Genomic DNA, 13,708 nt, shown 5'->3' on the forward strand with positions numbered 1-13,708 from the left:
AGGCGATGTAATTAATTCCAGATCTGGCTGCTCTGACGTCCCTCCAGAAGGCAAGCGGGCAGCGCCGATAAGGACCCCCAGTGCTGTTGGCCGTAAATTGAGCTCAGGCATTTGTCAACTCCACTTCTTGAAGTTTACCCCAAAAAAGAACAGCTTTTCATCCTGCTGCTGCACGTCCCCATCACCGTGAGTGACAGTGCTGCAGGTGGGGACGGGGCACGGGGGGCACGTGGAGATGCATGAGCATGGGAAAAGCGTACCCTCAGTCTTTACTGGCCAAGAACAGACTTTCTAACATGACTTTAGGTTGCCCCAAAGCACAAATTGACTCTGATAGTGATTTCCAAGGGGAAAAAGCCACTTCCTGAACAGATTATTGGGATAATAAGGAATTAAGGGAGGTAATATTATTGCTGCGAGTCTACATGGTTCAGAGAGACTTAACTGTGTGTTTCACAGTGCCTCCAAATCTGACAGATAAATCATTTCTGTAACAGAGTTTTATAAAACATGTGATTTAGGACCAGACAAAAATCAGCCTGCTATGTACTGCCAGGAGAATAAACTGGCAGACTGATCTCAAAATCCAGGGGAAAACAGGAATTATGACCAGGTGTGCATCTCCAGCAGAGTCTTGGCTCTCGGTTATTTATTCCTACATGTTTTAGAGCAGCTGAAGGTGCAGTTCTGCTCCTAGGAGAAAATACTATGAGGCCTCTGTCCTGGGCAAGGAGCAGCTCTAGAAATGAAGTGGGTTATCAGCTAAACACGCTCTCCCAGCCCAGCACCAGCCAAAAGGTGCTCTGGGAACACGGAGCCGGGGCAATGCTGAGTAGGAGCAGAGCAGCTGTTTTCATTGCTGTGCCTATCACGGGTGCAACATCATCCAGAAGGGGACACCAAAAGAACAGGGAGGATGCTGAGCCACAGAAAAGCTTGGTGTGGTCCATGTAAGATAAGAGAAGGAGGGCTTGGCCACATCCCCACGCCAGGGAATGGGAATTTGGTAATGACAGGAGCACGGCACTTTGGCTGGAAGCTGGAGATGGATCGTTCCCATGCTAGAGAAGTGCGATGTTGCCACCACGAGAGCGATGAACCACAACGATTTAGCAGCGGGGGGGAAGGAAGACTCCTTATTGCTGAAAATTTTAAAATGAAGATTGCATGTGTTTTCTAAAAGCTACGCTTCACAGGAATTAATTAATAGCACGCCTCATGGCTTGTGTTATGCAGATGAAATGATTACAACGATCCCTTCCAGCACCATAACTCACCAACGTGTGTCTGAGCACATCCCTGCCTCTGCCTCTTCCCGCTGGGATGCAGGAGGATGAAGCACGGCTCCGGCCGTGTCCCGCAGGACCCCAGCTCCCCTCCACCGCTGCCCAAATACCCAAAGCCCGTGGCATCGGCACCGGGATGCCCGCAGGAAAGCATCGTCCCCGGCAGGTTTTGGATGTGGGGCTGGCAAAGGCACGGGGCAGGTTAGATAAGAACCATGTTGCCACGTTAACACCCCGTGCTGTGGCTCTGGACTTTGTGGCTTAGGGTGTAAATGGGCGCAGAGATTAAATCACAGGCAGCTTACGGGCTGGCATCGGGCTTAGGGCTGGACTCTGCTCCCTGAAAACAACAGAGAATCTCCCTTTTCTTTCAACAGCCTTGAAATCCGGCCCGTTGCATCCCCTCCTGCAGCACCGCTGCTGAAAGCGGAGCCCGCGGGGTCCCACGGCTCGCGGTGGGCACGGCGGGGGTCCGTACGTCCCCACGGCAGCCCTGCGCACGCCGACTGCCTCCCCCCGAGCCCCTGCCCGCCGGCACGTGTCAGCTCACAGCCTGACATTGCCACTTGGGCTTGTTCGAAAAAACCAACCCCAACACACAACCCCCCCCGACCCCAACCCCAACCCCAACTCCAACCCTGAATCGTCCTGGTATTTTGTGGAATCTGATTCACGGATGGAAGCCGTTCAAAACACCCACCTCCCGCTAGTATAGATATCTCCAACGCTCTCCCACCTCCAGGAAGCGCTGATGGAAAAGCTGCCCAAAAGATGAGCAAATGGCTCTCTTCAGAGGAAGAAAAAAAACTCAAAGCCCTTCACAGAGAGGGTGAAGCCCAGGATCTGCTGTTCCAGCATTGCACAGCGCTTCCCCTCGAGGCACAACCAGCAAAACATCCCCGGACCCATGCAGGACCCAGGAGACCCTTGCACGGATGCTTTCTCCTTGTCAAGGTTTCCCCAAGCTCAGGAGCCCACAACCCCCACCCCACCCCCCCCCCAGCAAGGGCTTGAAGCATTTGCATTCAATTCTAAAAATAAAATTATTTTCCTCCCAGGCAGCAAAATAAAATGAAATCCTACTCTCATACAGCACGGAAGCTGGGATAGAAATCCTGCGATGTGAGACAGCGCTGGGGGAGCTGGAAGGTCCTACTACCCCCAGTATAACGCTGCGGAGGAGGCTGGAGGTCCATGCAAGCCCACCCATCCAGTGGGTGCAGGGTGGGTGCAGGGCTGCAGACCCACATCCCTCCCAGCCCACCAGCCAGTCCCGCACACGGTGCTGGTCACCCCTGGTTGCTAACGATCCCACAGCAGTTTAATAAAGAAAGATGGGGTAAAGAAAGAAAATAAGCACACTAATGGAAGAGGGGGCACAAAGTAAAATACCACAGAGACCGGAGAATAAGGAGGAGGGGGCAAAGCAAGCTCGCAGAAAGTGGTTTTCAACTTCTGGCTGCGTATTTCCCTGGGCACTTAGGAAGGGCTGGGGCTAAGAAAGTAGGAAAAGCAAGTTTGCTGCCTGCCAGCTACCCAAGACCCCATCTGCTATCCTCGCTCCACTGGAGACGCACTGGGAATCCATCCGAAAAGCTCAACAGGGGTCTACGGCAGCTCAGGGAGAGGGGGACGGTGGGGACGGGAGGAACGCAGAGGAGGGTGCAGGAGCGTGATGCGCGGACAGCCGAAACCGGCCGCTCTCCCCCCGCGGCGGGGGCTCACCTGGTGCACGCAGACGTTGCATTTGTCGCAGAACACCATCTCGTTGCCGTCCTCCCCCTCCGGCGAGCGGCAGACGTCGCACACCACGTCCTCGTCGTACTCGATGCCCAAACCCTCCTCCGTTTCGATGGCGATGTTCATGTTCTCGTAGCACATGGTCTCCAGCTCCTCCAGCACTCGCTCCAGGGTGATCTCGTCCAGCTCGGGCTTTTCTGCAAGGCAGAAGGCAGAGGAGGACACTGATGCAGCTCCGGCGCAGGAGCCCACCCGCCTTCAGGGAGCGTTTTGCAAAGGGCTGAGCGTTTTAGATTGCAACTCAAGAGGCAAATCCACGGCGATGGTAAGAGCGGCGATTCAGAAAACGGCTGCTTCTAACTCGGGCTGCAGTTTATATTTCATAGACAGTAACAAAATATTGCTGCTGGCTGAGAGGAAAGAAACCCATTCAGCTGAAGCAATGCGGATAATTAGGTCTGACAGTTTAAACGTTCAAGGAGACAAGTTTTGCAAAGATGCTTTCTGCAGCGAGGGCTCAGACAAGCTTTGGCAACACAAAGTCAATGCTTTAATTGTTAGGACTGAAAATTGACCCTTTTAAGGCCAATTAAATGGCACTGTAAAACCGAAGCCAAAGGCTGAAATTGAGGACAAATAACCTCTTTTTTTTCCTGGTTGGGTTTAGTGAAATCAGAAGGTCAGACACTGCTGTGTTGTGTTTTATCCCCCCCAGACCAGGACCTTTAGTGGAAAGAAGCGACAGAGGTGTTCTACCAGAGGTTTACCCAGACTGACAACCAGGAATATGAGGCCAATAACCAGGAGAGGCTTTTCGAGAGCAGCAGCTCCAGCAGCAGAATACCCAGCCGCTGTTACAGGCGGGACGCTGCTGCCAGGAGCTCGGCAGCACCGGAACAGTGCCACGCTGAACGCTGCTCCCAAAAGTGCTGCCTCTCACCCACACACAAAGATCCCGGTGCCGCAAATGCAACAGGAGGTCACTCCAGGTAAGGGAAAAAAGAAGGAAAAGATCTGTCAGCAGCAGGAGTGATGTTGTCTACGATGGGAAAGAGGCAGAGTTAAGCCCCCACCGCACCCCGTCTCCCCGTGAGCACTATTTCATCACCAGGGAAGGCACAGAGATGGGGACGGAGATACCAGCAAGATGCGATAAAAAACATTTAATGTTTGCATTCCATTTGCGTATATTATCCGTGATGACGGCCAGGATGCTCCAGAATGCGCCAGTCAGCGGAGCAGTCCGACCCGCGCTGCTGTCCACCTTTCTTGTTGCAAGGCAACGGGAGAAAATACCTGATTTATGAGCAGAGAAGGGGGAAAAAAAGGCTTGAGGAAGTACTAATATGAAGCAGTTACTCATTAAATGTTCAGTGAGAAATTTTCCATCCTGGGCATCTCTCGAACCACAGTGTGATGTCCCTGTCCCAGGCTGAGCTCTGGGGCCCCGAGAAGTCCCCGGGGCTGGGGAGGGACGGGGCCGCAGGGATCCCGGCCAGTGCTCCCAGCACTTCCAGCTGGATGGGGCTGGCAGGGGCTGCCCCTTCCCCCGATGGCCAGGGACCAGCCAAAAAAAACTCTGTCAAGGGGGAAAAGCAACCCGTAGGCGAGCTCGGCAAGCGAACGCACCATTGTCTGCCTTTTTAAGCTCTTCCCCAACGTTTCGCATTGGCACCGTTTCCCTCGGCTTGACAAGTCTCTGCAAACATCCAGCCTGGCATTTTACACGTCTGTGTCGAGTCTGAGATACCATCTAAGACAGACAACACTGTTCCCTATCACAACCCTTTCAAGCGCCCGGGCTGCCGTGCCGCAACACGCCGAGGAACCCGACAATACCTGTTTTATGTCGGAGCAGCCCCTGCGATGGGCGCGGGATCTCTGCGGAGCCCCAGGCTGGCACAGGCTGCCCGGGGGCTGCCGGAGCTCAGCGATGGGAACCATCCTGCGCCGGCACGGCGGCACGGCCAGCTCCGCGCGCCGGAGCCGGGATGGAGCCACCGGCTCGCTCTTGGCATCGTGCCGGTTGGATGCGACAGGGCAGGGAGCGGGTTACAAAGCCAGAGCATTGGTTTTTGCCTTAATCGCGTCCCTTTATAAACACACCACCCGAGTTGCACTTGGTCCAAGCCATGACTTTATGCGAGCGTTAAACAAGCCCGGCAAGAATAAAATCCTCTTGGTCAGCGTTTCAAGTCCCCATCTGTGACTATGATCCTGGGTACCGGAGCGTCAGCCTGGAGTTACTCCCTTTCTCCCAACATTTCAGGTTCTGCTCTCTCTGCTCTTCTGGAAAGTAAAATGATCATTAAAGTGTTCCCAGAGCTTTTCACCCCGCGTTTTCTAGAGCTGCCCGGTGCTCAGGGGAGAGGGCAGGCAGAGAGCCGGCAGCTGCAGGCAGCGTGAGGAAGGAAAGGGATGGGGGTTTCCACAGGAATCACGACCCTGACCTGCCCTCAGGGTTGGGATCGTGCTGGCATCGTCACCGTTCCCGTTTCGCCTCGAGTGGAAAGAACCGGCTCCCATCCCATCTCCTGCATTTTCCAGCCACAGCGATGCCCGGGCATCACCAGTTTAACCCTGGGGAGAAAGTCCCCACCGATCCCAAAACTCTCGCGCCGGAGCGAGACCAGCACCCCAGCGGGGTTTCCTTATCAGCCTACGTGCAATGTAGTTGTTACACCGTTACATTGAAAAATATAGATCTCTCCCTCCCGCACGCACACACATGCACGCTCTCACACTCCATTTAGATGTAATTACATTAGGAATTCGTTTGCCAAGCGCCATTCAGAATACCTCGGAGCTTATTGAATTGACAATTGCACTTGATGGGGATGAAGCGATTAATCGTTTATGAAACACTAAACAATGGGGCCTGGGGGTGAAGTGCTTTTCCATTTGTGCTCCATTTATCTCCTTCTGCATCCTATAAAGTTTGTGCTATTAAACTCCATTCATAAAATTGTCATCTTTTTGGCTGTGAAAACTCTATCTGTATTGATCGTGGCCAGCGAAATCACAAAAACAAGAAAATACTCCACCAAAACACTCCCTGTGTACACATACAAGTGACACTGTTATTGTCCCTGGGGAAGGAAAAGCAAAGACCCAGATACTAATCTTGGCTACAATGAATAAATCCAGTGACATTCAGGGAGTAAGTCACGTTTGAGACCATCACGAGGACCGTGGACTCTACCGGCTGACCAAGAAGAACTTATTTTTACCTGGTTAAGGTATGCCAAGGTCTTGTATGAAAAGGTGGGGGAGAAAAACGAAGCTTTTCTGAGCCTCCGCAGAGCCGGGCAGTGTCTTCTCCATAGTTTCTGTCCGGAGGGAGACACTTCTGTCCAGAAGTGAGAATTCCACCTCACACCAATATAACCACTGGCCATTTGGAGCCATGTTCAAAACAGACACAGGAGTAAAAAGCTCTACATCCCACCACCCCTTCCAGGAGGGCACCCGTACCCTCGCCCCATTAACACTGAGCGCGTTAACGATGACTGGTTTTGATGGGACACCCCTGACATCACCCCAGGGTGGGAAGGACTGTCACCCAGGGAGCACTGCCTCCCACCGCATCCCAGCGGGAGAAAAGCTATCTTCTCTCGGTCCAGAGCAGGATCCTGGCAGGCAGCATGGACCCAGCCAAAGGAAGCATCCCCCGGAGGAGGAGGGAGACTTTGTTTTGGAAATGGAGGAGGAGAAGAGGCACCAGACGACCATGCGCTACAGGAGGTCTCCAGATCTGGTTCAGGAAGGGAAAACGCGTAGGAACCCGGCCTTTCGTTTGAACTTTGCTCCCAGCAGAAAACTCTTCCCCGTATCTCTGCCGTCGGGGTCTGCCACGATCCCTGCGGCTCCGCAGCTGCCTGGCATTCCTCTTATCCCCAAAGAGCTCCCAAGGGTCCCGTCCCCGACCCCACACGCCTCAGCTCCCCCAGACCTCGCAGCAGCTGCCCATATGGCACCCGAAACACAAGATTTAAATATTTTATCCCAAAGGAGCTGGGATCGCTGGGCTGGCACCGAAGCCACGGCGCCGGGTCTGGGAGAACCACCAGGCACATTCCTTTACACAACGCCGCTCTCCATTATAATTATTTCTGTAATATCGTAATTTATGTGGCATGAAGGAGCAATATTCTTCTGCTAAATGAATTCTCAGCTACTCCTTGTCGTGGTGTGAGCTGACTCACTGCACGGGGAGAAAAAAAAATAGCTGGAGAGCCACCTTTCACAAAACGGAGACCTATTTCTGACTAAACTGTGCTCCACTAAAATCAATTTACTGAAACAATAAATCCTTTTACCCTGTGGAGGATACCTGGAGATAAAGCAGCTCATGAACAAACAGTCATCAGGACTGCAGGCTATGCCATTAGCTGATTCAGAAGCTATAAACCTTGGAGTCTACTTTTTGGTAAAAATATATATGAACAAGCAAAATTACTTTTTTTTTTTTAAATAAAAAAAGGAAAGCACTTCTGAGATAACGTAGGCTTGTCTATTAGTATCTTTGAAAGACTGAAAGGACACCAGCTCCCTGATGGGACAGGGGTGTTCACAGACAGCACGGCTCCTGAGATCTCCTTCCAGCTCAGTGTCCCTCCAGCGCACCCTGGATGGGTCACTTCAAACCTGCCTGCTTCGGCTTCTGCCTCTGGAAAACTGTGCTGAGGATCCTTCCCCCCTTGGAGGCCGGGAGAATGAAAGCAATCCGAAGAGAAAAAGCACCGCCTAGATGCTAAAACCGAGTTTAGGCACCGCTGTGCAGAAGGACACCCTGGGAGAAGCACACTTTGCCTCTGAACAAGGCTGGGAGCTGAGCACCCACGCGCTCGTGGCACCGATGGGGACACCAGCCACCCCTGCCCTGGGCTGGGAGCATCCCGGGGCATCCCAGGTCCTGTCCCAGGCATCCTTTGCAAAGGACGGGGGATGACGGACGACCACCCGAACCCCACACGGGACCATCTGGGACTGCCCCAGCCACCCCTAACCCATCACCCGCAGGCACACAATGCTTGGGAGATGCAGCAATTGTGCATTCGTCTTTTACCAGTGTTATTTATAAACAGACCCTTACCGTAAAGCGTGACCAACAAAACAAACGGCGACACGCAACCTGCCCAAGCTCGAGCATCCACAGTGAAACTTCGAGATATTTTGTTACAAACACAGCTTGCTAATGCACTTAAGAGATTTACAGGAACCAATTATCACCCTTTCCGCCACCCACCGACATCAATTATTGCTCAAATTTAAGATGATGACAAAATGTTTTAGAAGCCACTTTATAAGCTGCTGTCTCTCTCCAGCGATGCTCGGCACTGACAGAGCTGTCCTGGAGCACTTCTGATGAAAGCCTCCTCGCTCCATCCAGCAGCAAAACTCTGAATATTGCTGGAAACTACTGCAATTACTGCGAGGAATTTATGGAAATAGCAAAACAACGACTTGACATAAGAACTGATTGTGCTGAAAAACCTGGAGGTAAAATGTCTAAAGCTTCTCCCGCTGATTTCCCACCCTGCTAATCTATACATTAACACGGCTTTCCTGCAGTATCTGTTTCTATAAGGAGTTAAATAAGCTTAGCTTTCCCTTCCAGAGGCTCACGGTGTTCTCACCTCTGCCGACAACTTAAGGCGGCAGAAAATACTGAAAATACTTCTGGATTTCCTTGCTTAAAGATAAGCTTAAAGGCCGAGACTATTTTCACCCAAAATTCACCTGGATTATTTAAGATGCAATTATTCTTCTTCTTCCTCCCCGCCTTCCCTTCACCCGCCCCGTGCTGCGGCACCCCAGCAAACCGCCGTGTCTCCCACTGCTTCAGGAGCATCCCGGCCGGCATCGCTGGAGGTATTTTCGGCAGGCGATGCCATTTACCCAGGAGAAGAGCAGAAGCCCCGCGCATCCACCTCCGCCTCTCCGAGACCCACCTCCGAGACCACGGTGGGCTCTCGCCTTCATCGTTTCTCATCACCATCACTTCTGTGGCTCTTTACCCCCCTGGGCTCGCCGACTTGCCCGTTTACACAGCCGGAGTTCTGCCCTCGCCTTAAATTGGGGTATGGAGCCTTACGTGAAGAGCAACAGCCCACCAGCAAGCGCAAGCGTGGCACCTGCCTACGGGCAGCTCAGGCGAGTGAGTCCTCCTCCCGTTGATACCAACGGCGCTAATCCAGATCAACGGCAGCGTAATTGAGAACAGCTTCCAGCCCTAAATCTGTTCCCAAGATACTTCCACGCTGTACATCGGCACCTCTATTAAATACATCTCTTGCTTGTAATATACCACCAAGTAGCAGAGGATTTGCTGGTTCGTCTATCCACGCAACCAAACGGGTCTGCTGCTGAAACGATTACTTGTGCAATGAGCTTAGGATCTCGGCGGAGAACAAAGATCTCGGGCTACGCGCGGATGTTTGTTGCGGGCTGCAGCACAGACGTGTTCATAAAACAGCTCCAAACTGGCAGGATTTCTTCAAAACAAGAAAAAAAAAATAAAAATCCAAACAAACAGACCCTGAATTATTAACGGGCTAAGCTTGCACAAGCAATGAGCGGCAAGCAGGGTGATCCCGGGTGCGGGGGCATGGGGGGGAAGGTGGTGGAAGGGCCATCGCTGCGAACGGTCCTTTATGGGTGTTGGCTCGGGGAATGCGCTTAAAACGGGGAACTGGGGCTGGTGGTTAAAGGAAATGGATCCCACTACAAAAAGGACAGGCTCTGTACATCCTCCCAGCTAGCCAGGGCTGGGGAGCATCCTTGGGGGGGGGGACAGCAGCCCCTGGATCCCCCACACCGGGGAGCAATGGTCCCCATTGTAGGGCTCCCTCCGTCCGGCTGCACCGGCGGGGAATGGGGCTACACGGCGGGGAATCGCTCTCAAAGTCGTTAAAATAACGGGAGAGCTTCAAATGACAGATATTGGGGGGGCCCTGCTCAGCGGAGGGAGCCTGGCCACGGTGGGGGGCGCCCGTTGGGGGGCGGCACCTGCGTGGGGACAGGTTCTGCCTGGGGAATGCCAGCGTGCTGTCTCGGGTAGGGGGGAAAAAGGGGCTCCCCGAATCCCGAAAGGACACGGTGGGATGGGGATAACCTCGGACAGGGACTCCTGGCGCTGCCAGGGAGGCGAGGAGCCGCTCTCCGAGGCGTGCGTTTAACGGCAGCCTCTGCTCCATCGAGCACATCTTCCCCGGGGTTACTCCGGCGACTTCGGTTTATTCCACATCTACTTGACCAATCTCACCTCCGCCGAGGGAGGTATCATCTCATTAGTACACAGACATATCTCAAGTATGCAGTGATGAATTCCCCCTGGAGCTTCAAAAGCAATACATGTGACCTTTGCATGTTCCTGCCATAAAATACCAGGAACACCTCCAGCTCCCAAGATAGAAGCTGTGGTGGGCATATGTGAGCAGCATACACCATATGGATTAAGTCAAGGGAATACTTAGAAACTTCGACTCTGCCTTCAGCAAAATTGATTCCGGCAACGTTTTTTTAGCAATTTCTTGAGGATTTTCCGTGTGTTTATGAAGTGCCGATCACCGCAAAGGGATATTTCAGCCTTGGTCTTTGAAGTCTCTCTAGCCTTGCTTTTACAATAGCTTTGGATTTAGGGAAGATCACAAAATACAGCATAAAATGTTAATATAAAAACGACGACTTACGGCATGGCTCCTCTCTAAAAGGAAAGGCCTGTGCTGCCTGGAGTGGCATATACAGGAATCTGGCTCAGGGTTTCATTCAGACTCCTTCTGATCCACTTTTTTTTTACTATCTCATATTGCAGCAGCAACAAATAAAACATTTAGGCATGCTGAAATATTGATTTCATCTCTAGTGCACAGAAGTTCTTTAAAACTACATTTCTACCAAGTACAGTAACAGCTACTGAGGTATCTTACTGGGGAGTTTAAAGATATTTAAAGCTGTTTTACGCGTAAAACTTTTGCTTTTCGGAGCAATTCCACCTAATTGGGAGAGGAGCCGGCAGAGTGCAGAGAGCTGGAGCTATCTGGAGATTTATCTGATCTTGGTGATAAAATTCCATCCCTGGGGTGACCTAAAAAGGACTGGAAAAGGCATGTGCTACGTGGATCAATGCGCGCTAACGGCAAAGCGAGATGGATGATCTCATAGGTGTTTTCCAGCTCTCCTCCCCGCAGCTCCTCAAGAGCCAGTCAGAGATCAGGCTCCTTCTTTGTCATTAAATATTTTGGGAATGACACATTGTGCCCCTGGACTGCCCAGTGACAACAGCTCAGCCAAACACCCAGGAGGAATTTAAACTTCTGCCTGTCTCTTGACGCTGGGAGATAACTCCTGACTTCTCTGAATAGGAGGAGGCTGCAATTCTCCAGTTAAATCACGTTAATGATCTCAGAGATTAGCAAAGCCGGTTTGGAAATCTCAGTATGTCATTAACGTCGAGGGCTTCTGGGAGAAAGCGCTATTTACGGACTGCCTTCAGACCAACCTCGGCAGGCGGCAATCTTCTGCGTTGGGTGGTGAAGGGCACCCAAAATCCCACCCCGCTGCCCCCGGCTGCACGGCTTCTCCCATATGGGAAGCAAAGGGAGCGGAGCCTCCGCTCCGGCACAGCCCAGGAGGGTGAGCAGCGACAGATTTCCTGCAACACCTTTCCTCTCGGAGCACCCAAACCCCATCGACTCCCACAGGCAGCAAAATGCATCCCGAGCAGCCCCGATGCCCCGCAGCCGCTGCGGTCCGGCTCCCCGGGCAGCACCGGGCACGGCCGGCGTGGGCGATGCACCGTGGTCCCGCAGCCAGAAGTACGAGCATCCATCCCGCTCCTTACCTGCCAGACCCCCAGCTCAGTGCCGGGGATGGGTTATTAATCGATGCCACATGTTTTCCCTTTCAAGTCACTAGAAAAAAACGCACTAGCCCTCGCACAGCTAGAGGAGCGGGGAGGGCTGGGGGACGGGGCGAGATACCAGAATCCTTTGGGCTGAAGCCATACCCGCAGTGGATTTCACACGCCAAACGCTTGGTTTTCAAAGCTACTCTCTCCTCAGCATATTTTAGGCTCAGCCAGTAATTACAGTGCTCTTTCAGCAACAGAAATGGGCTGGAGAATCAGCTGACGGACAGTAAGGCTCTTGGCATTACCACTGCTGAAATCCCCTGGGTTCGTTATTCCCGTCTCTAGTTGGTTACGGCAGGAGGGCTCAGGGGCTTCGTCAGAGACCGGTGCTGTACAAACACCTCCTAAGGACCATCCTTGAAAAAGCTGACTGGCTGATAAATGACAAGGAGCCGGAGGGAAAAAAAAAAAAAAAAATGCATCTCGTTCAAAATTCCACAGAGGGTCAGCGGCAAAGCATCGCCTCTGTCCCGACATGGGGTTCAGGGGGTGCTCATTGGGATGCTGCGACGCCAGCCCGCCCAATGCACCTGCACGGAGCGGGGTTACTGGGGGTAGATAGATAGCTGTGAGGATGCTCAAGCTCCCCTCTTAAATCCAACACATTCCCAAGGCAGCACCGCTGGCAAAGCCGCCTCTCTCCCCCAACACGCTCCGGTTTGGCACGTGCCAGCCCGAAGGTGACGTGCCGCTCGTAGCCGCAGGGGACAGCCAGCTCCCGTCTCACCTCAACCTTCCAGTTACCCATCAGCATGGGAGCTCCGCATCTGAAAGCCATTTAAGACATTGCATTTGTAACCTAATACTTTGAAGAAATAATAAAGCGAGCCAAACTTAACCCAACTGAGCTGCACAAGCCAAATCTCTGCCTGCTGCCTTTCTAGAGACTTCTGAAATCCGTACAAGGGGGAAGTGGAAATAGAGACAACCCTTCTCTGGAGCCCAGAGACACCTCTGACGGCCACCCAGTTGCGGAGACAGCGAGGGAAATGCAGCAGGAGATACAGCGAAAGCACGGTGGAGTCAGAAGGACATCCAGTGTGGTACAATCTGGTTTCTTGATGCAGTAACGGCAGCTCTGTTGTGTTAGGAAGGGTGGATCCTCTGCAAGGGACCCGAGCAGGACCTAGCCACTCCGCTTTACCCAGGAGCACCTTCTGCGCTGCCCAAGGACTTGACTGTAGCTGCCGGTATTTCAAAACCTGGGTGTGCTAATGACAGAGCTGAGGCTGCTAATACAGGACCAGTTAATGAGGGCAAAGCTGACTGCGATTTGCTAGTGATACTATGGGCTCCACAACACCGAGATTATGGGAAATCCAATACACAGGATACATATAACAGATAATTAGCCAAACTCTAAAAGCAGCCTCTACAACTTTCTCAAGGTCCCAGAGATCATGGTAACAAAACTTGCTTGTAAATCACAAGTACATCAGAAGAACAGAGATCTTCTGCCACCCAGATCAGCCAATGTGGTGGCCAACTTCTGGGCTCGTTTCTGCTCCGTGCAAACTTACGGAACTAAATCTTACTGAATGTTGCTGCAGCTCTTAGCCGGCAGGCTGTGAGACTCAGCACAACCTTCCTGCTCGGCGGTGCGCGATCCCGTCTGCTCGAGCACTTGGTAACATACTTTGTCCCACCCTCGAAAGACCTTTGCAACGGGGAGTAATGCTTCACGTAGGCACACTTCAGCTTTCACTGACCTCACAAGGTGAATGTTTTATGGCGTTGTTATTCTTACCTGCGTCGCAGCAGCCACACC

At 52.5% G+C, this 13,708-nt stretch overlaps 1 protein-coding gene across 15 annotated transcripts in view; it reads right to left on the minus strand.

Moving 5' to 3' along the window:
- The window catches only part of JADE2 (jade family PHD finger 2), a 113,160-nt gene that overhangs the window by 23,973 nt on the left and 75,479 nt on the right, over positions 1–13,708 (minus strand). For all 15 annotated transcript variants that reach the window (XM_049829874.1, XM_049829872.1, XM_049829878.1 and 12 more), the window contains one exon: positions 3,012–3,223. In XM_049829874.1, the coding sequence (XP_049685831.1) occupies positions 3,012–3,223 (212 nt within the window). The remainder of the gene's footprint in view (positions 1–3,011; positions 3,224–13,708) is intronic.

This window comes from Accipiter gentilis, chromosome 26 (genome assembly GCF_929443795.1).
Source record: "Accipiter gentilis chromosome 26, bAccGen1.1, whole genome shotgun sequence".
Classification (NCBI taxonomy): Eukaryota; Metazoa; Chordata; class Aves; order Accipitriformes; family Accipitridae; genus Astur; species Astur gentilis.